The sequence below is a fragment of the Vipera ursinii genome (genome assembly GCF_947247035.1).
Source record: "Vipera ursinii genome assembly, chromosome: 10".
Lineage (NCBI taxonomy): Eukaryota > Metazoa > Chordata > Lepidosauria > Squamata > Viperidae > Vipera > Vipera ursinii.
Genome location: NC_139520.1, coordinates 5,550,404 through 5,573,266, shown reverse-complemented (window position 1 = coordinate 5,573,266; position 22,863 = coordinate 5,550,404). Strand labels below are relative to the sequence as shown.

At 45.7% G+C, this 22,863-nt stretch overlaps 1 protein-coding gene across 3 annotated transcripts; it reads left to right on the top strand.

The window, feature by feature from the left end:
• Positions 1 to 3,177: 3,177 nt before the first annotated feature.
• HERPUD1 (homocysteine inducible ER protein with ubiquitin like domain 1) lies at positions 3,178 to 21,225 on the top strand. Of its 3 annotated transcripts, XR_014493390.1 has the most exons (9): positions 3,178 to 3,397; positions 7,215 to 7,292; positions 7,389 to 7,463; positions 8,754 to 8,881; positions 9,780 to 9,902; positions 10,468 to 10,812; positions 12,154 to 12,262; positions 15,398 to 16,011; positions 21,092 to 21,225. XR_014493390.1 is itself a non-coding variant. In XM_083370320.1 (8 exons), exons 1-8 carry the CDS (start codon positions 3,230 to 3,232, stop codon positions 15,557 to 15,559), a joined length of 1,185 nt encoding a protein of 394 aa, XP_083226446.1. In that variant the 5' UTR covers positions 3,178 to 3,229; the 3' UTR covers positions 15,560 to 17,100. The 3 variants fall into 3 exon arrangements, 2 of the variants coding, with proteins under 2 accessions (XP_083226446.1, XP_083226445.1); XM_083370320.1 differs by lacking the exon at positions 21,092 to 21,225 and having other exon boundaries at positions 7,392 to 7,463; positions 15,398 to 17,100; XM_083370319.1 differs by lacking the exon at positions 21,092 to 21,225 and having other exon boundaries at positions 15,398 to 17,100.
• The last annotated feature ends 1,638 nt before the right edge of the window (positions 21,226 to 22,863 follow it).

Here is a 22,863-nt window from a genome sequence, read left to right as displayed (position 1 = left end):
ACCTGGAATGAAAGAGAAATCTCCTAACAGTGAGAACAAATAAGTGGAACAGCTCGCCTTCAGAAGTTATGGTTGCTCCATCACTGGAGGTTTTAAACAAGAGATTGGACAACCATTTGTCTGAGATGGTATAGGGTCTCCTGTTTGAGGAGGGGGTTGGACTAGAAGACCTCCAGGCTCACTTCCAGCTCTATTCTGAATTGAACTGAACTACCAGCATTCCACAGCCATAGCAATTCTGGGAGTTGACATCTGGACATCTTGCCAAGTTTTAAAAAATGTGTCTTAGAGCAAGAGTACAGAATATTGCATCTCCTATAAAGTCCAGCAACCCCAGAAATAAAAATAGGTGTCATCTTACATACAATGGAAGAACTGCAACAACTGTTATGCAGGACAAGACTGGCAGAAGGCATCCATGAACACCAACTGGCAATCAAAAGGCATGATGAAAATCCTTTAATTTCACATGTAGACAGATTTAACCATAGTTTTCAATTAGGAAAATGTGACAATCCTAGATGAGGCCAAATCCAAAAATGCCAGGGAATTTCTAGAAGCCTGGCACTCTGACAAATCAGCCATCAATAGACACATAGACATTAACAATATAGACTATGCAAAAGAGACAATCAACCAGCCACAAAGAGAACAAGACTCCAGCACTTCTCCACCAGTAATCAGCACTCAGATCAGCATAGATTAGGTCCAAGGTCATCTTGAGACCAATAATCAAGTAAACAATAGCCCAATCAAGAAACCCCCCAGAGCCATTAAACTGCCCAAACAAAGAATCCTCAAGAACCCCCTCACCCACCCACCCCTGACAAGCAAGACCCCAGAATAGAAACACACAGCAAACAGCACTCCTTACTACATAGTAGCACTGATGATCTTGCCTAGTTAGGGTCATGAAATGTCTGCAAGAAAACAAGCAAGTTCAGATCACCAAGCAGCCAGCCCCTCCTATAATGTCTTCCTGCACCAGTATCCACTCAATAAATTCTAAATTAGTCAATAACACAGGGAGTCCTCCTGGATGTATGACCACAATTGAGCCCAACATTTCTGTTGCTAAGTGAGACATTTGTTAAGTGAGTTTTGCCCCATTTTACAACCTTTCTTGCCACAGTTGTTAACTGAATCACTGCAGATGTTAAGTTAGTAAGACGATTGTTAAGCGAATGGCTTCCCCCACTGACTTTGCTTCTGAGGTTTGCAAAAGGAGGTCACATGACCTTGGGACACTGCAACGGTCATTGTTGATGTTAGTTGCGAAGTCGTGTCCGACCCATCGTGACCCTATGGACAATGTTCCTCCAGGCTTTCCTGTCCTCTACCATCTTCTGGACTCCATTTAAGCTCACGCCTACTGCTTCAGTGACTCCATCCAGCCACCTCATTCTCTGTCGTCCCCTTCTTCTATTGCCCTCAATCTTTCCCAGCATTAGGCTCTTCTCCAGTGAGTCCTTCCTCCTCATTAGGTGGCCAAAGTATTTCAGTTTTAGCTTCAGGATCTGGCCTTCTAAAGAGCAGTCAGGGTTGATCTCCTCTAGGACTGACCGGTTTGATCGCCTTGCAGTCCAAGGGACTCGCAGGAGTCTTCTCCAGCACCAGAGTTCAAAGGCCTAAATTCTTTTGCGCTCAGCCTTTCTTATGGTCCAACTTTCACTGCCATACATTGCAACTGGGAAGACCATAGCCTTGACTATACGCACTTTTGTTGACAGGGTGATGTCTCTGCTTTTTAGTGTGCTGTCTAGATTTGCCATGGCTTTCCTCCCGAGGAGCAAGCGTCTTTTAATTTCTTGACTACAGTCCCCATCTGCAGTGATCTTGGAGCCCAGGAAAATAAAATCTGTCACTACCTCCATTTCTTCCCCATCTATTTGCCAAGGATTGAGAGGGCCGGATGCCATGATCTTGGTTTTCTTAATGTTAAGTTTTAACCCAACTTTTGCACTCTCCTTCTTCACCCGCAACAAGAGGCTCTTTAGTTCCTCTTCAATTTCTGCCATTAGAGTGGTATCATCTGCATATCTTAGGTTGTTGATATTTCTTCCAGTAATCTTAATTCCAACTTTTGACTCCTCTAGCCCTGCCTTTCTCATGATGTGCTCTGCATAGAAGTTAAATAGGCAAGGCGACAGTATACAGCCTTGCCAGACTCCTTTCCCAATTTGGAACCAATCAGTGGTTCCGTGTCCAGTTCTCACTGTTGCTTCTTGGCCCGCATATAGGTTTCTCAAGAGATAAATAAGATGTTCTGGTACTCCCATCTCTTTAAGAACTTGCCACAGTTTGTTATGATCCACACAATCAAAGGATGCTGCAAAGGTCGTAACTTTGAAAAACGGTCATAAATCACATTTTTCAGTGCTGCTGTAAGTTAGAGTGGTTACTAAACAAACTGTTGTTAAATCGAGGACTACCTGTTCAAGAATTTCAGAAAACACTCGGCTGTTGGGGTGGCAATGATGGGATACATAAAGATACTTGAATAGCGTAATAAGACAGCTTCCAATGTTCTTCTCCATCCCAGTTTCCAGCTGCCAAACCTCCATTTAAAAGCCAAAGCTGCCAGGGTGAAAGAGCTTAAACACTGCAAAACGAGAGTTGCTGCATTCATCTTACACAATGTCCAAACACAGCACATTACAATTTAATGGGACTGCCTGGCCCACGCCTCGTTTTAAGGCAAGGGCTGCATTCCCACCACTGGCTGCTGAATCACAAGCAACCTAATTTTAGTTTAGCCTTATTTCTTATGGGAACGCAGCAGCAGCAACAGTAAACACGGTTACGAAATGCGGAAGCCTGCAGAGACTGTGTGGACTTCAACTCCCTTCCACCCCCGCCGACCAAGCCAGAGGCAAGGAATTGTGGGAGTGGTAGTCCAATAGGTGACAATATGTGCTGGGTTACCACCAACCAAGCTCAACTTCCCGCCTCCGGATTGACCAGTCCCGTTCGGCCTCCTCCCGCCCTATCGCGTCTTTCCTTCCATCCTTTCCCGCCAGCGGCCTCTCCTGATAGGCCCACGTCTGACTCGAGCTCGTTCTGACGGCCAATCCTCGACGGCCACAGCGAAGTCGCGACAATGCGGAGGCGTGGCCTGAGCCGCCCGCGAGGCTATAAAGGCAGCCGTCGCCGCCCCAGCACCGTCGTCGTCGTCGTCGAGCGAGAGGCGCCTGTGAGGAGTTTGAAGGGCTTCGAGGCCGCAGAGAAAATGGAGAGCCGGCAAGCCGAGGGGGAGGCGGCGGCGGCGGCGGACGAGGTGGGCCTCGTCGTCAAGAGCCCCGCGCAGCGCCACTCGGACCTGCTCCTGTCGGCCCGGCGCTCCTGGAGCGTCCGACGCCTCAAGGCGGAGCTGCGACACCTTCACCCGGATGAGCCGGTGAGCTCTGAAACGCGCATGCGCGCTCGGCCAGCTTGTTTCACCTCCGCCCTCCCTTCCCCTTGCGCGAAGTGGAGCCTCCTCGGATGGGCGCAGTCTATCCCACTTGGGTTTGCCGGCTGGGGAATGGCGTGCCAAGATTTTGCGGGCCTCTGGGTGGGTTTCTAGGCAGGGGCCCGACGTCGAAGGCTGGCCTAGCTGGCTGGGGCTTGGGAGGAAGCGGGTTTCGAAAGCCGCTTAAGCGCCTTTTCCTGCTTTTGGGGGCCGGGGCGGGGGTCGTCCGAGGTGGGCTTGGGCGTCCTTTCCTTCCCCCGTCGCCGTTGGACAGTAGAGTGGCGCGGCTGGGGATGATGGGAGACGTCCCCTGCCGGCATGGAAGCCCTTTGGTAGGGATGGTCTTGAGTCTCCTCGCCAGCCACCCCGCTTGGCCTCCTTGCCCGGGCTCGTGCCAGGTCAGAGGATGGAGCTCCTGAGCAAGTGTAGAGTGCATTTCCTCTGCTGGGTAAGTCGGGAGTTTTCAAAGGTTGCATTTGCAGAAAGAGGAAAAAAATGTGCAGTTCCTTGCAGGGTTGGTTTATTCCAAGTGCCTTTCTGAGCATGCACAGAGTGCATTGGCTCTGGCCCAGGATTCAGGGCAAGGACCTAGTTTTGTTTTGTCAGGAAAAAAAGTAGTAGTTCCTTGCATCGTTGATTTATTGTGTTTCTGAGAGCGACGATGCCAAGCAGGGAGTGAGTTTCTCCAGCAATTCTAGGAAGTAGCTTTTCTCTGAAATGGCTTCTGTTCCAGTGTGTTGGAGGATTTCCTGGTGGCCTCCCATCCCAGTGCTAAGCAGGGTCTGACCCTGGCAAGGTGTTTGATAACACAGATCAGCCCCTGGAGTTGGGTGTCCTGTGCCACAATTTTAAAGGAATCTCTCTCTCATTCCTGGCCCTGCCTGCTTATGCTCAGCATAGATTTCCCTTGTGTATTTTGAATTTTCTCTTTAAAAAAAGCCTGATTTTTTTTACCCCTTTTGAGTTAGGTTTGGCTGTAGAAGGCCTTTCCCCCTCAAAAAAATAAAATAAATCCTTGCTGTGTGGGTTGTCTCTGTGGGGAACCAGTCTGATCCACTTTTCCTGCAATATTTTCACAGAAGTTGTTAATATTGTTTAGCATGATGACATTTCACTGGGTGTGTTGGTGTTTGGAGAACAAATTAGTGGAATGGCTTGCCTCCAGACACTGGGTGCTCCATCACTGGAGGTTTTTAAGAAGAGGTTGGACAGCCATTTCTACAAAATGGACTCTCGCTTCAGCAGAGGGTTGGACTAGAAGACCTCTAAGGACTTTTTCATCTCTGTTATTCTATTAATTGGATCAGAATTTTCAATATTTCCTTGTGGTTACTTGGTGTCTTGCTTGTGAGAATTGTAGCTTTCCAGGACATAAGGCCAAAGTGAGATGTTTTCTCCACATCAGCAATTAGTACATTTATTACAAAACATTTATAGACTGGGTCAGCTGATTGGAAGAATAACATTTTGTCCTTGGCATATTTTTATCTGTTCCTCATTTGCAGTAAACTCCTCATATTTCCATCCCCCCCCCCTCAAAGCATCTTTCTGTGAACAACTTTGGTTGCTTGCTGTTGATGCTGAGAAAGTTACTTGCTTATGGTAGAAAAAAATATAGTTTGTATCTTTCCTTCTACAAAACAATTATTTTGACACAATTTGCTTTGCAAAGCAGATGATGCAACTCAGCCAGCTTGGTAGTATTTTATTTGTTTAAAGATAACTCGAAAGGAGGAGAGGTTTCGGTACAGTTTCATAATGTTTGTGTGTTTCTATATTTTGGAAACTCTCTCCCTTGGCCTGATATTGTTGACAAGGCTAAATACTTTGGCCATTTAATCACAAGATAAGAAGCCTTCATTGGCATTGCCTACACATCTTGCCTGGTGGAACAGGAGTTAGAAGCAATAAAAGTTTCCATTGTACAGGAAAGGCAAAGGAATGAAAGAACAATCTTAAAACAAGGCAATAGGTTGTTGTAATACAAAATGTCCCAAGGCTGGGTGGAGGGTGCGACCTTTCATTCCCCAAGGCCACTGGTGATGTAGGCTGAGTGGAGTGGTGTTGCTCATTGCCCATCTGTTTTGCCTTTTGGCCTTGCATGCCAGCTAGCCCAGTTGACCTTTTCAGAACCCTGACCTGCAACGTAGCCTGTTGATTGTACAATGCTGTGTTGGGATTTGACCCTTTCTGCTTTGGGTTTGTGTTTAGTCTTCCACCAGGGATTTCTCTAGAGAAGCTTGGAGCATCAAACTGTATTTTACTCTGCCCAAAGAAGTGCCAACACTACAAAACCTAACATGCAGAACAACCAGTTGCCCAGATTGATGGCCTCCACATTTTTGTTTTTTTGTGGGGGCTTCTCATTGAAAAAATGTCTGGTTGGAAAAGACTAGTAGAAACCTGTCTTTACATCCACATTTCTTTACATCCAAAATAACAGCAGTGGATTTCTAAGGATAATAGTGCCTCAGTTTAAAGACAAAGCATGGGATTATCTGAGGGTTAAGAGTCTTATAGAAATCTACTATGCGCTTCTAATTAATATAATCCAAAAGAAAAGGTGGCATGATAAAGCTTCCTGAAAGATGTCAATGATTAACACAAATGCCTGCAAATTTGGCCTTGGGTTGGTAATAAGTGCAAAAGCTTGATAGGTGTTCAGTCTTACCTGCCTTCAGAAGTGGCCAGAACGTTGCCCTGATGAGAAGCAGAAGTCAATCTTTTATACGTAAATAAATAAAGGAAATATACATACATACATACATACATACATACATACATACATTCATTTTCTCTTTGGCTTATGACCACAAATGAACCCAAAGTTTCTATTGCTTTGTGAGGCATTTAAATGAGTTTTGCTCCATTATAAAATGGAGCAAAACTCCCCCCCATGGTTGCTAAGTGAATCATGTGGTTGTTAAGCAAATCTAGCATTGACTAGGCAAATGGCAAATGGTGAGATCACGTGTGCCTGGGACACTGTAACTGTCATGAATACATGCCAGTTTCCAAGTCCCTGGATTTTGAACATTTTGAGGACCCAGATTGTTGGGGGCAATTAAGCTGACTTTGTAATAATGCCGCTTGTGGTGTGTGTAAAAGCCCTAATAAGCAGGCTTATACATAGAATGAAGGCTACTGCTAAGCTTGTAAGCCGCCCTGAGTCTTCGGAGAAGGGCGGGATATAAATGGAATTAAAATAAAATAATAAACGTGACCTTGGGGATGCTGCAGTTTTTGTAAGTGTGAAAACTGGTCACGCGTGCCTGGCTGAGAAATCCTGGGAGTTGAAGTCCACAAGTCATAAAAGGGCCAAGTTTGAAGAACCCTGATACAGGGGAATAGTGAACAAATCTTAGTCAGCTTCCTTTTAAAAAAAGTTGCTCTCTAGAATATATTGAAACTAGTGTCTTTACTTACAATCAGCTCCTTCCTTAAAGTCTTCTGTGCAATTGGCATTGGTTGCAATGATTTAACTGATCTTTTAAGCCAGTTGATGAAAGACAATATCTCCATGTGTAACTACAATTCAGCCACTGATGAAACAACTGGAATCCAGCTGTAATCTCATTCCAAAGGGAAAAGTTTTCCTCGTGAGAAGGGACCTCAAAGGTCATTGCTTTGCTGTTTGTCCAAAGATCCGCTGTTTATAATCTAAGAACAAGAATCCACGCTTGCACATTTACAAGAATGAGGAATCTTACTTCTTTTTTTTAAAAAAACACCATTTTAACTGCTGCCTTTTTCCCCTTCAAAGCCTGAAGACACTCAAAGGTTGATTTATTCTGGAAAGTTGTTGCACGACCATCTTTTTCTTCAAGACTTCCTCACCAAGGTATGTGGCATCTGACCTGCTCGCCTTGCTTTCAGCAGTTAAAAATGTCTCCCCTGAGTTCTCATTTGAAGCTTTAATACGCTTTCTGTGTTTCAGCAGGAGACGGTTCATGCTCTCCATTTGGTGTGCAACGCCAAGAATCTGCCCAAGATGCAAGGAACTGGCGTGAAGGTATTGAGAAGTGATCCTTTTGAGATGTTAGCTTCTCATTTGATTTTTATCACATATTTTGGGGTCTTGGCAAGATTTTTATATTGCGCCAGTCCATTATGGGGATTTTTCGACGGAGGTAGGGACCGGGATCAAAAGGCACAGAGCAGGGGTAGGCAACCTTGGCTCTTTTAGGACTTGTGGACTCCCAGAATTCCTGAGCCAGCCATGCTGAGGGGAAAGGGAAAGTTTCCAAGCTGAATCATGCTGGCTCAGGAATTCTGGGAGTTGAAGTCCACGAGTCATAAAAGAGCCAAGGTTGCACTGAGGATGACTGGATGTAAGTTCTTCCACACCTGAGGGAGGGTTATGTTTTCTTGACCAGCAGTACTAAAAGGAGGGAATTGGGTCTATAGGAAGCCATTCTAGGACTGTTTCTTTAACCTTGGCTGCTTTTAAGATGTGTGGAATTCAATTCTCTTGGCTGGCTGGGGAATTCTGGGAGTTGAAGTCCACACATCTTAAAATTGCCACGGTTGTTCTAGGATATAAGATAATCAAACAATTGAGCTCACAGAAATCCAGAACAGTTCCAATTTTGGTTTGTTGATCACAATGGCCCAATTTCCATGTTGTGCGACCTCTCAGAAAGGCCTGGCTTCCCGGCTGTGTTTGGCTTAGCACAGGGGTGTCAAACTTGGCGGCTTCAAGACTTGTAGACTGCCTGGCTGAGGAATTCTGGGAATTGAAGCCCACAAGTCTTCGGGGCCGGATGTGTCATCCGGAAGCTGAGCCCACCCCATTGCTGGCAATGGCAAAACTGACCAGCTACATTGTGCAACATCACGTGACGTCGTGAGTTTGACGTGTCTGGCTTAGCAGAACAGGTGAACATAGCCATGGTTCTATAGGTAGAATTGGGGGCGTTGGAGAAGACCAGACTTCACAGTCTCAGGGTATGGGTTTTTTTTCCTTTTAAACAATTGAGTTATTCTTCTGTTTATAAGGGCTTTCTGTGGTCAGGTGAGAGTCTTGCGATGGGTCAGGTGTGGGTTGCATCCTTTCCTCCTTACCTTTGATTTCCCAACAAAACGGAATCCTTTGCTTTACAGCATGGGGGTCTCCAAACGTGGCAGCTTTAAGACTTGTGGACTTCAATTCCCAGAATTCCTCAGCCAGGCAGTCCACAAGTCTTGAAGCCGCCAGGTTTGGAGACCTTTGCTTTAGAGGGCTCTGAAATGGAGGTGAACACTTGGAGCAGACCTTTTGAAGCCTGTTTTGAAATGCAGCGGTAAATTCCTCCTGTTTTAGGTGGCTGAAGCCAAGCAGCAGTCCACGGCGTCGGGCCAGAATCCTTCAGATCTTCCTCCAAGGCCTGCTCCCAGCCAAGAAGAGGCTACCCCAGGCCCGTCTGAGACCACACCGGAAGCTGGCACAAGGTAGGTTTGAGCATCCAAATTCTTATTTTGGGGTGGGAGGACAGAAGCTTCTGTGATTTGACAGTGAAGGTTCTCAAGCCATCCAGGCAGAGTTGTCTGGAAGTTGAATCATAGCAACTGGGCTTTTATTTTTATTTTTTGGTTGGAAACGGGTCCCGTTGCCGTGACTCAACTTGCAGTCATCTGTGAATTTGAATTCCAGGCTGGGTAACTTTGTGGGCACATCCCTGTTGTTTCCTGGCGTCGATACAGAAGCTTGTTTTCTGGGACGTCTGTTTGCCTTTCCAAGCTCTGGGATTTCATTTTTTTTTTTTACACATCCCATCCATGTCTCAACTGTGTTGATGAAATTGGCTAGTACTTGGGCGCCTTCGTTCCATGAACAAATGGAAGAAGCTGACTGTAAAGTTAAATTTTGGCGGTGGGTGGTGGTGGCACATGAAACGAAATTTTTCATTCAGAAAGCTTACAGCATTACTTTGCAAAAACCCTTGCGGAAGGTTTTAAAGGAGGAGGGAAAATACAGGAAGTCCTCGACTTTTAAAGATTGGTCGCTTAGCAACTGCAACAGACCTATCCCTTCCCAAAAGGGACTTGGGGTCCAGCTTTGAAGTTCTGACATAGTCTTTCCCCCCCATGCAATTACATGACCACATTGGGTGCTCTGCAGTTGGCTTGCATTTACAAGGTTCGCTGCACCCCAGGTCAACTGACCGTGATTTAAAATGGCTTGGCAGGAAATTGGCACTGACTTCACATTTCTGCCAAGAAACAGCCCCATAGCCCAATGGTGGGCCTGCTTAACGACCACCACAAAAACGGTTGTAAAATGGGGTCGATTCAGTTATAGTTTGTAAACCTGAAGACTGTAACGGCCGCATTCTGTCTCCTAAACCAGGTCTCCGGTGACTCAGCATCCCTTTCAAGCTGTGAGCTCCAGTTATTCATCCTACACAGCGTATCATAACATGCTGCAGCTCTGGTTCCATCAGATTTACACAAGGCAATACTACATGCAGTAGTAAGTTTCATGTTTGCTCTTTTATGTCTGAAGTTACACGCTGAACACATGAAATTCACGGCACGTTTTCCAAAAAAAAATAAAAATCTTCCAGTAGTATGAAGCTATCAATACAGGTGAACAGGGTCAGTGTTTTAAGAATGGCTTTATAATAACCTACCAAAGACTTAACAGAAAGAAAAGACAGCTGGCTAGAGACAATATATAAAAAAAAGAAAAATAATAATAAATCAGACTTCATAAATTGGCGCCCGTGGCAAAAAGTTACGCGAAAGTCATTCGGACAGAGCCACATCTTTTTAGCCACAATTGTGGTAATGCAGAATTTTGCAATTTCCATACAGATTTCAGGAGCCCAGTGTTTCTCAACCCTGTCGATTTTAAGACCTGGGGACTTAAATTCCCAGAATTCCCCAGCCAGCATTTCCCCCCCCCCAATTTTTTTTTTATAATTTAGGGTTCATTTGTATTTCGCCAACCGCTGCCCTCGTGCTGCCAAGCGCTTCTAAGCCGTGCTGTTCTTCCAGCACGATAAAGGCCTTTTGATCTCCCATTTTCTCTTCAGCATGGCTGCCAACGCTCATTCGGACGACTTCTCCTCCGCCAGACGTTCCCAGGAGATCTCGGTGGCTCCGGTGGCCCCCTCGGCTCCCCTTCCTGGCCCGTTCCCGGCTGAGAACCCCCCGGTGGATCAAAACGCCCCCCCTCAAGCCAACCCCGGAGTGAACCCAAACCTGCGCATGAACGCCCAGGGAGGGCCCCTTATGGAGGAAGACGAAGAAGTCAATCGCGATTGGCTGGACTGGCTCTACTCGGCCACCCTCTTCTACGTCTTTGTCAACATCGTTTACTTTTACTCCAGCATGAGCCGGTTCCTCTTGGTGATGGCCGGCACCCTCCTCATGTACCTGTGAGTCTGCTTGGGCTGGGCTGGAAAGCTGGGGTGGGTGGTTGGTTCCTGCATAAGGCTTGAATTCACCTCCAGGTAGTCTTCACCAGCAATTCGTTTAGTGACCGTTCAAAGTTGCAACGGCACTGAAAAAGCGACTTACAAACATTTTTCATGCTTACAACCATTGCAGCGCGCCCCACAGTCACATGATCAAAATTTGGACAGTTGGCAACTGATTTGTGTTTATGACGGTTGCTGTTGTGATTCAGGGTCAGCCTGTGGGTTCGGCAGTTGGGTCGGATGGACGATTCAGAGGAGGAGGAGGGGGGTGTTGGAGAGCTTGCTGAGAATAATATTGAGGCTCCACAGAACCCTCAGCCAGGCCCCTCCCACTTGGTCACCACTGAGACCCAGCTGTGTGAGCCTGACAGCGTGGATGAAGATGACCCACAGCTGGCCCTCTTCAAGGACGCCCGACGCAGGAGGCAGTCAATCAGGAGTAAACAGAGGAAGGCAATGGGGCACCTTGGAAGGAGGCAGAGAGAAGCCACGCCCTGAACTGTATAAAAGGGGAATGCGTGGGAGAGCTGGTTTGCTGAAGGCAACCGCTTGAATAGCTCCTGTTTCATGGTTCGTGTCTTGTTCTGTTTCCTTTTGTATCCATAAATTTGGCAGGCTTAGTTCCAGCCTCTTGCCTTCTTGTAAAAGGGGTTGTCCCTGCCTTTTCTGCAGGGCTGGTAGCAGGCTGGTACAGAACAGTTGCAGTGTCCTGGGGGGGGCATGTGACCCTCTGGCAAAGTCAGTGGAGAAGCCAGACTCAACTTAAGAACCATGTTGCTAACTCGAACAACAGCAGTGTTTCACTTAACAGATGTGCCAAGAAAAATGGGGTAAAATGAGACAATGTTTCACTTAGCAATAGAAATTTTGGGCTCGGTTGTAGTCGCACATCGAGGATTGCCTGCATTTATGAGGATTCCACTGTCCCAGGGTCATGTGATCACCTCTTGCAACCCACTGATGAGTGAACCTGCCTTCCCCATTGATTTTGCTTAACAGTTGCGTTAATAACTAAACAACTGCAGTGATTCACTTAACAATTATAACAAGAAAGATTACAGAATGGGGCAAAAACTTAACAACTCTGTCACTGGGGTCGATTGTGGTCATAAGTTGGGACTACCTGTATTTGGAGGAAATTTACTAAAATCGAAAATATTTGACTAGGCTGGAAGCCTGCTGGGAAGGGCAGTGGATGTCCATGTCTGCATCAGATATGTTTGGTGCCCATTTAAAAGACAGAGATTGACTGTGACTCCAGAGGGTTTCGTCTTTCTAACACATGTCTTCTCTCCTTAGACACCAGGTTGGCTGGTTCCCTTTCAGACGAAGGCCAGTCCAGCCACCGCCAAACAACAATCCTGCCCAAGTTGCGGTTAATCAAGATCAGAACAACAATTTACAACAAGTAAGTTTCATGCCGGAAAGTATCATAAAACTTTGGTTTTCAGAATTAACCTAGTGCCAGGGGTAGGCAACCTTGGCTCTTTTATGACTCGTGGACTTCAACTCCCAGAATTCCTCAGCCAGCATGGGTCAGCTTGGAAACCTCTCCCTTTCCCCTCAGCGTGGCTGGCTCAGGAATTCTGGGAGTTGAAGTCCACGAGTCATAAAAGAGCCAAGGTTGCCTACCCCTGACCTAGAGTGAACATGCTAGGCCCGTGGGGCCTTGCTTCCATACTAACTGTGTTTAAGAGTTCATACTCCCTTTGGACCACGATTAGGATGTTCCAGGGCATTTCAGTGATGCTGATAAGCCTCAGTTTACAACCCCTCTCATTTAGTGACCGTTCAAAAATTATGACAGCATTGAAAAAGTGGCTTATGGCTGTTTTTTTGCAGCATCCCTGTAGTCAAACTTCAGATGCTTAGCAACTGGCTCGTGATGGTTGCAGCATCCCGGGGTCACGTGCCCACCTTTTGTAACCACCTGATAAAAGTCAGTGAGGAAGCCAGATTCTCTTCACAACTGTGTTGCTAACTTAGCAACTGCAGTGATTCATTCCCTTAACAACCGTGGCCAGAAAGATCATAAAATGGGGCAAAACTCAGCTCTCACTTAGCAACAGAATTTTTGGGTTCGTTAAGTCAAGGATTTACCTCTCCCTGGAACTGCAGCATCAGAACTGAAAATAGGTTGGTTTTGTCTCCAGACAGACCTGTTTTATCTGGCACAATATGCTTCAGCTTAAGAGTTCCTTTTGGAATTAAGCCACTCAAGAGATGTACCGAACCACAAGATGGGCAGCAAATAAATTTGATAAATCCCAAACCATCCTTGGAACAGGTCTGGCTCTGGAGGAAATGTGCCACAGCCAAAGAGGAACGAACAAATTGTTCCCCAAGAAAGAATATTCAGTTCCTGGATTATGAGATTTGGCATTAGATGTCTGTCCTGTACCAAGTGCCATTTGATGTCCTTGGGTTACTTGCATGACAAACCCTAATAAGAGGCAGCTGCCCCAAAATTGGCTAGTGGTGATGCTGCAATTGCATTGGAAATCTTTTAGACATTTTATTTAGCAAATGGGTTTCTTTTATATATTAGACTTTTATCCCACCTTATTTACTTTATAAGTGACTGGAGGTAGCAGACATATTGAATACACCTTCTCTTTTCCTCATAACAAACCTGTGAGCTGAGAGAGAACGGCTGGCCCAAGGTCACCCAGTTGATGTTCTGTCCCAGCCTACGTGAGTCCTTGTTATGTTCACAAGGAGAAACCGCGAGAAAAAAACCAACCCCTTTTATTCTCACAGACCTGAGTCAATGTCCAAGGCAAACAGTTCACAGAAACTGGATCCTCAACATGAATGGTGGCCTTCAGCAACCAGGAACTCCCACACCTCCCCTTTTATAATTCAGCCCAGGCGTGGCTTCCTAATGCCTTTTCCTTTGCCTTTGGAGCCGCCCCATTGCGTTCCTCTGTCCTACTCGCTTCTCTTGTCGGCGTTTTCATGCATCTTGAATATTTCCCAACTGTCCTTCATCACAGCCCAGCTCAGGCTCCCAGCACAGCTGTGTCTCAGCCTGAGCGCGAGTAGAGGGGCCGGGCTCCTCGTCCGAATGCAACTCTTGGAGCTCCTCAGAGCCTTCCTCTGACTTTAATGCCACTCCAGACCCTTCCTCCTCCTCATCTGATTCCTCAGACTCAGCTGCTGGATCCACGGGCTGGCGAGGAATCACAACAGCTGGCTTTCATGCCTAAAGGAAGGATTAGAACTCAGGTTTTCTGGTTTAGCACCTTAACCACTAATCCAAACTGATTGGGTGGCATCACCTTTTATAGGTCATAGTGAAAGTTCATTATTTAAACCACACAGTTGGAGGAGAGCCAGCAGCACTTTTTTTAGCCTTGTGTTTGCAGTAGGGAGAAAAAAGTGCCAGAAAACAGATCTTGCTCATCCTCTGGATCCTGCCAATGTAAATGTTGCAGTATTTAATAATACAGTATATGAATAATCTCAATACCCAGGATATTTGGGGCTGAAGTAGCCTTGAAAAGATTACAGGTAGCCCTCAACTTATATCCATTTGTTTAGTGACCGTTTGAAGTTAATATCGGCCCTGAAAAAAAGTGACGTGGCCATTTTGCACACTTGCAAGCGTCCCCATGGTCAGGTGATCAAAATTCAGTTGCTTGACAACTGGGTCATATTTGTGACGGTCCCTAGGTCGTATGATCAATTTTTGCCGCTCTCTGACAAGCAAAGTCAATTCACTTAACCCTTTCACTAAGTTAAAAACTGCAGTGATTCATTTAACAACTCTGGCAAGAAAAATCATAAAACTGGGGCAAAACTCACTTAACAAATTTTGGGCTTAGCTGTGGTTGTAAGGCAGAGTTCTCCAACCTTTCAGGGAGACGGGGGAGGGGGTGAACACATGGGTGCACGGGTGTGCACTCACAAACACCTGTTGCTTGCATGTGTGAAGCCACGAACGCTGGTAACGCTTGGGCAAGTGGGGCTGCATGCATGCACACACCAGCCAGCCACTCATGCGGCCCGGTAGTGGTCCAGGGCTCACAGCTTGGGGACCCCTGTTAAAAGGCACAACCTACATTCAGGAAATTTACGATGATGTAAACATAGGACACTTGCAGGGATTTTGCCTAAAGTCAACCCAAAGGGGAAAAAATGTTGAACTTTGGCCTAGTTCAGTGATGGCCAACCTTTTAGAGACCGAGTGCCCAAACTGCAACCCAAAACCCACTTAACGTATCGTTGGGTGCCAGGCGGGCGTGGCCCACTGGGTGGGGGTGGCTGTGGTGGTCATGGAAGATTGGGTGTGGTCAAGGTGGGTGTGGTCACCTCAGTGTCGCTCATGGGGAGGGACACCTGTGGGGGGCAGCTGGTTGAAGAGGGACAGTCGCCACCTCCGAGGCTTGGCGTGGGTGCCTACGGGGAGGGCTCCGAGTGCCGCCTCTGGCACCCGTGCCATAGGTTTGCCACCACTGGCCTAGTTAAACCATGCTAACAGTTGGAGACTCCTAGGAGGAAGTATCTCCATGTAATTAACCCCCCCCCCCTTTTATCTCAGCAGGAGGAAAACCCGAGAGAACAAAATGAAACTGAGAATTCGGAGGCCGCAGGAGAGATCCAGCCGGCCCCAGCCGTTTCCTTCATGAGCACAGCTTGGCTTTTCTTCAAGACTTTCTTTGCCTCCCTTCTGCCAGAAGGGCCTCCGGCTGTGGCAAACTAACTGGGCACATAAACCTCCTCTTTCTTGACTACCAAGGCTGGTCCGGACATGAGCTGGAATGCCCAAATGTGGCCAAGGATGACTGGATGAAAGAGGGCGAATGTTGACTTTGAAACTAAAGGCAGATGTGGTTGAAGGTGCAATGAGATGCTAGCTCGGAGCTTCACGTACGCAAACAATAAGATCCCCAAAGCTGTGGCTTGAGGGCGGTGTGACGTTTTGTGTGTGCCTCGGCTGTCTTGGGGGGCCAAGTGCAAGAGTGGCAGATTCCTTCTGCCAGGATCGTTGGATTCCATTTGGGAGTGGATCTCACGCCTCATGTACACGGAGTGTGTGCAAACTTGTGCAACCAGCATAGTAGGGGAAGTGAATGCCAAAAATGAAGAAAAAGCTGTGCTTAGTTCCTGACAACACGTGTAAAAGATAAGGTGTAAATAGCTTTCCACAAGAAGGTAACAGTCAAGCCTATTAATACTGCACAACAGGGGCGGGGAACTATATGGCCCCTTTACGACTTGCGGACTTGCAACTCCTAGAATTCCCAAGCGGCTGGCTTGGGAATTCTGGGAATTGAAAGTCCGCAGGTCATAAAGGGGCCATAATTGCCCACCCCTGCTTACACAGTGTAGCCCAAAGTATTTTCCTAAGTTTCAAACACGAGCGGGTTTCCAATTTTGCCAATTTAGTAAGTCAAGACAAGGTCTGGAGGCATTGTCTTCCGATAGATCAAATTGCAAATATGACTTCAAGCAGCTTTCTATTTTGCCAGCAGTCTGTTTAATCTATAAGTTCTTTTTGTCCTTAACATTTCAAACTTAAAAAAAAAAAGAAAGAATGGGATTTGTGCAAAAGAAGACTTGTGGACAATCCTTCCTTCCCTCCATGCAGATTCTCAGGCGGATCCCCTGCACGTTAGCCATACATAATTCTGAATTAATAGTGCTTTCTGGGATACAAATTTTAAAAAAAAATGTGTCCAATTTTGGGCATAACAATTGGTCTGAATCTGAAATTGGGTGGAGCATGAACTGGAGGCTCCTACACTTGGAAAAGAACGGATATTTTGTCAGTAACCTTTGCCCCCAAGTTGGGACAGTCCGAGTGGGTCAGAAGGGGTAATAGGATCACCCAAAATTACTGCAGCTGTTCATTTTACACACAGAAGTTTGAGCCCAGGCTGTGATATTTCTAGCATCTTATAATCAAAAGATTGTGTGGGCTTCTTACAATGCTCATTACTAACCCCCACCCCACCCCACTTAAGCCTGATTGAATGCATGATTTTTCCAAAGTCATTCTTTTCCACTCAGGGATTATTTTGCATATAAAAACCTTTTCCCATTTCTGTGTTTGGATTTCAGGACGATGCTGAAATGGTGTGTTTTCTCTCTTGTGGATTGTAACCTGGATGTTTTCTGTTTCTATCTACTCAAAATTTCACAAGGACAGTCGCACGATGGCTGGACTTGTTTTCTTGTACATTATTAAACAAAAGTTTAATATATTGCAGCTTAATTTTATTAAACTGAGATTGTTTGCAAGTGTTGGGGAGTTATTGCATTGATGAGACTCAGCTTCAAACAAAAAACTGGCATGTTAGCAGCTGCTCTAATCTTACATAACTTCGCAGACAGGTCTTAGAAAATGAAATTGTCCAGACTGGTATTTGGAACAAAGATAAAAGTGCGGGGGGGGGGGGGAAATACACACAGTAGCCACCAATTTTGTGAATTGAAAAGACCCCCCCCCCAGGAATCATTTTGATATTCTCAAAATTAAAAAGGGACGCAGTGGCTCAGTGGGTTAGGACGCTGAGCTTGTCGATCAGAAGGTCGGCAGTTTGGCGGGTCGAATCCCGAGTGCCGCGTAACAGAGTGAGCGCCTGTTGCTCATCCCAGCTTCTGCCAACCTAGCAGTTCGAAAGCACGTAAAAATGCAAGTAGAAAAATAGGGACCCCTCCGGTGGAGGTAACAGAGTTCCGTGCGCCTTTGGCGTCTAGTCATGCCGGCCACATGACCACGGAGACGTCCTTGGACAAGCGCTGGCTCTTCGGCTTTCAAACGGAGATGAGCACCGGCCCCTAGAGTCGGAAACGACTAGCACGCATGTGCGGGGGAACCTTTACCTTTACCTATTGTCTTTTAAACCTAGGGGTCTTCTGCTCTGAGAAATAAAATACCGGAGTTGCATAAATAATTGTAGGATCCAGATCTTTAATGGGTTTTGTCTTTGCCAATTTACTGGCATCCTTTTTCAACTTCCAATTTACAAATCTACGATCTGTATGCAGGTAATTCTTGACGTATGACCGTAATTGAGCCTGGAATTAAGGTGTAAGTCAGGCCTGTCATTAAGCAAGTCACCACATAGCTGCCCAATTTTGTAGCCATTTTTGCAGTCAATTGTCTGCAAAAATCATTTCCCCCCCCCATAGAACAACAGTCTTAAACGTCTGTTGTAACTTTGAATGGTTGCCAAACGATTGGTTCTGAGTCGAGGACTACCTGTGGTGATTATGTTAGGCTTAAAAATGCAGAGCCAAGATCATAATTGCAAGTTTACTGCTAACAAAATGAAACTTAGGTGTCGGTATTAAGTTTTTCTTTGTTCCTTCCAAGCAGAAGATTGAAATTGTAGATTTTGTAGCTGCCATTTAACTTTCCACTTTACATCATCTTTGGTCTGAGGTAAATCCTGACAAAGAGTTTCTGCAACATAAGTAGAAACCAGAAGTCTGTTGCATCGTAACAAATATGAGTGCCACTGAAGGAGAATATGAGTGTAAAGAAGTACCTGCGGATGCCAACTGTAGGGAGAGAGGCTCATCTCCGTTTCAAGGACATTGAGCCAGCGCTGTCCGGAGTCAGTTTCGTGGCAAGCATGACATCACAGCATTGTTACCTTCCCACCGAAGTGGCACCTATTTATCTACTCACATTTGCCTGCTTTTGAACTGCTAGGTTGGCAGGAGCTGAAGCAAGTAACAGGAACTCACCCCATCCTGTGGCGCTGTCTCAAACCTGGGCTGCTGCTTTCTAGCGGACAAACCCAGCATCTTTTCACTGCCAAGCACCGCACTGCCCTCTAGTGGCATATAGAAGGACTGAAACAGTAACTTTCCAGCTTGGGAGGGTGTGGTAATGATTGAAGCTGGCATGGAAGTGGCAAATTCATGCCAAAAAAGACGCTTTGTAAACAAGACACGTTGGCTGAAACCAAGCATAGGAAGTATGTAGTGTGGAGCCCAAAAGGCAGGAAGTCCTCAATGATGCTGTAGATTTGAAATTAACCCATAAAGAGCTGAACCTTGGGTGGAGAACGTTTCGTGAGCGTGGCTTCCAAATTCCACGTAGTTAAATCTTGAGTCTGCTTGGAGAACACAAGAACGGCCACGTACGTTAAGAAGAGCACAACAATCTGGGTTAACCCGTTTTGACTAGAGGTTGGGTGAAAGAGACACCCTGGAGTGCCACATCTAAGCTGGTTGGAGAGGTTGCCAGTTTCACCCAAGCCTCTATAAGGAATTGGGTCAAACACCAAGTTGCCATCAATAATATAATGCCTGAGGCCAGTTGGAATAACAATACCCAGACAAAGTGTTGACTAGCTTGCATTAAGCCCAGCTTGCTTACTGAACAATAGATTGTGATCAATATTGTGATTGTGATCAATATTGTCCTGAAATAAATCAGCCAACTTCCTGTGCCCAAAATCTTTACAACATAATTAATGGGGTCCGACCAATTTTTCTTTAAAACTAATTGATTTCAGGAATTATTGTGAACCAGAATAACCAGAATAGTTGGAAGGGAACTTGGAGGTCTTCAAGTCCAGCCCCCTGCTCAAGGAGGAGACCCTACACCCAGGGGTCTGCAACCTTGACAACTTTAAGACTGGTGGACTTCAGCTCCCAGAATTCCTCAGCCAACAGCTGGCTGAGGGATTCTGGGAGCTGAAGCCCACCAGTCTTAAAGTTTGTCAAGGTTGCAGACCCCTGCCCTACACCATTCCGGACAACTGGTTATCCAATTTTTTTCTTAAAAATTACCAGTGATGGAGCACCAGGAGCTGAAAGACCCCACATGTCTTCCTGTGGCCAATGGTTGGAAGCTAGTGTAGATTGCTTGTCTCTAATGCCTGGGGATTTAGAGAGGGTGATCAATATGAGTAAATAAAAATAACTATTCTGAGGCCCAACAATCAGAAGTTGCCTCTTGGAAATCCAAAGAGAGACCAAATCTTACCATTTTCCAACAGCCAATCTTGTATTGTATGGAGATAAGGAATGCAATGAAATAATAATCTGGACTTCACTCAAAGGCAGATGGGATCATAGATAAATAAGACATAAAAAGCTCAACTCAAATCCCCAGCATTGTTTGATCCAAGTTGTTTTTTTTTAAAGTGAACTACTGTATAAAAAAGGGAACGCGGTGGCTCCGTGGGTTAGGACGCTGAGCTTGTCGATCAGAAGGTCAGCAGTTTGGCGGGTCGAATCCCGAGTGCCGCGTAGCAGAGTGAGCGCCTCATCCCAGCTTCTGCCAACCTAGCAGTTCGAAAGCACATAAAAATGCAAGTAGAAAAATAGGGACCACTACGGTGGGAAGGTAACAGCGTTCCGTGCGCCTTTGGCGTCTAGTCACACCGGCCACATGACCACGGAGACGTCCTCGGACAAGCACTGGCTCTTTGGCTTTGAAACGGAGATGAGCACCGGTCCCTAGAGTTGGAAAGGACTAGCGCGCATGTGCGGGGGAACCTTTACCTTACCTTACTGTATAAAATGTGAGAATGCAGCAGAATTATTTCTCTTGCCTGCTTGGACAAGTTTCTAAGCTAGAGTAGGGCTCTCCAAACATGGCCACTTTAAAACTTGTGGACTTCAGTTCCCAGAATTAGCCAGCCAGCCATGACATTGAAATATAATGCCAATTGATAAAGAGAGACAAAATTGCTCCAGCACATTTTTCTCTCTTTAGTATAAACAGCAGATGGTCCATGCTGGCTGGGGAATTCTGGGAGTTGAAGTCCAGAAGTCTTAAAGTGACCAAGTTTGGAGACCCCACCTCTAGAGCCTCTTTTTGCATTTTTAGCAAAAACATATCAGGTGCAAAGTACACCATCATCAGGTAGGACATCCATTTGTGTGATGAGGTCCTAGCATGAGGTACGTGGCATCACCTGCACCTTTGAAAAGCAATTTTTATCTCTATAAATGCTATTATCCTTGAGCTAGGCCAGGGTTAGGCAACCTCGGCTCTTTTATGACTCATGGACTTCAACTCCCAGAATTCCTGAGCCAGCTGGCTCAGGAATTCTGGGAGTTGAAGTCCATGAGTCATAAAAGAGCTGAGGTTGCCTACCCCTGAGCTAGGCTAAGCTAGTCTCAGCATCAAGGTGTTCTTTGCTAAACCAAGACTTAAGATTTAAATTTAGAATACCTAACTAGCGCTTTGACAACTGGTCTGTCCTAAATCATCACTAACATTTTGCTTTCCTTCTTCCTCTTTTTCTCTTTTTTCCCTTTGCAGAATGATGATGAAGCAGCTGTTCCAAAAACATTCAGTCAGCTTGACCATACTGCATCTATTTTGGGTTTGCAGCTGTTAAAAATATTTTTACATCTATTTACGGATCTGAATACCAAATACTTCATTGACCAGCCACAAGGTGGCAGATCCAGCCATTAAAACAATATATTTTGCCTTTTCTCCTCCCAGGACACAGTATTCATTTGTTCCCGTCTGTGGTTCAGCTTCTGCTTCTGAAAAACCACAATTCGTACATGAATTTGAAAATGTTTTAAAATAGGAAAGAATCTACTTCCGTCTCTCTTTCTTCCACTAGTACTACTTTAGAAAGCCTTAGTAAGACCACACTCAGTAGCCAGTTTTGATTACCATATTATAAAAAACGATGTTGAGACTCTGGAAAGAGAGCAGAGAAGAGCAACAAAAATGATTAGGGGGCTGGAGACTAAAGCCTATTCTCCAAAGCACCTGAAGACAGACAAGAAGCAATGAATGGAAACTAATTAAGGAGAGAAGCAAACTAGAACTAAGGAGAAATTTCCTGACAGTGATCTATAAACTTTAGGCCTCTTCTGCAATTCCCGTGAAATATTGGAATATTTGTTTTTGATTGATTATGTGTCACCAAGTTGTTTTCCACTCTAGTCTTCACATCAATAGATTTTCTCCATGATGATCAGTCCATAACTGGGTCCTTTAAGTCTTCCAAGGGTGTCCCCATTGCTGCTGTAACCGAGTCTGCTGCTTGGTCACCCCAAACCATAGGGCTGGAAGGGACATTAGAGGTTTTCTACTCCATCCCCCAGCCCCTGTTCTACCATCCCAAACAAATGATGACAGCATTATTTCAATATTTGAGAGGCTGCCACAAAGAAAGAGGAGGTCAACCTATTTTTCAAAGCACCAGAAGGCAAGACAAGAAATAATGGAGGGAAACTAATCAAGGAGAGAAGCAACCCTAGAACGGAGGAGAAGTTTCCTGACAGTGAGCTCAATTAATTGGTGGAACAGCTTGCCTTCAGAAGTTGTGGGCGCTCCATCACTAGAGGGTTTTGTTTTTTTTTAAGAGACTGGACAGCCATTTGTCCAAAATGGTACAGGGTCACCTGTTTGAGCAGGGCGTTGGACCAGAGGACCTTCAAAGTCCCTTCCAACCCCCTTATCGAATACTTACAGACGTCCATTCCTAACCATGATGACATCAAAATCATGACACACACTTTGTGATGTCACGACGCAAGCTCTACCATTTTGTGCAATGTCACACACGCATTATGTAAGGAGTATAATTTGGATCACAACGTATATTGCCCTCCATTGACACCTTGACCATAATTAAATATGTGCAAGAAAATGGAGAGGGTGTGTGTGATTTCATTGGATGTCTCCTGTGAAAGCCAACGTCTGCCCAGCTTCTCTGCTCTTCAAACTGGTGAATGGTTTTTTTAAAGCTGTTTATGTTCAATTCTCACTGATTGCTTTGCCTGTCGGAAAACGCTCCAGAGATTAATCGAAAAGAATATACGTAGCTTGGGATTGAACTGTGGTGTTCTTGGCTTGTGTTCTTCAAGGATTTGTTTCATTACCCAACTAGGTTACATCGTCAGTGCTATATGGCGCTGCGCTAGCACTGATGTTGTTAGCTGGCTGGGTAATGCAACATCTGCAAGAACACCATTCAGCTCCAGAGATTTCATCACAAGCTTCTGCTCCACTGAAGTGATCTTCAAATTTTTCCTTTCTCCTCTGTAGGAGTATGTCTTTATTCAGAT

Excerpts from the sequence above, each read along its gene's own strand:
- HERPUD1 (XM_083370319.1), top strand. The coding sequence starts at position 3,230 with ATGGAGAGCCGGCAAGCCGAGGGGGAGGCGGCGGCGGCGGCGGACGAG. Across the intron at positions 8,882-9,779 it reads ACACCGGAAGCTGGCACAAG|GTCTCCGGTGACTCAGCATC; the intron begins GTAGGTTTGAGC and ends CTCCTAAACCAG. Across the intron at positions 10,813-12,153 it reads GGCACCCTCCTCATGTACCT|ACACCAGGTTGGCTGGTTCC; the intron begins GTGAGTCTGCTT and ends TTCTCTCCTTAG.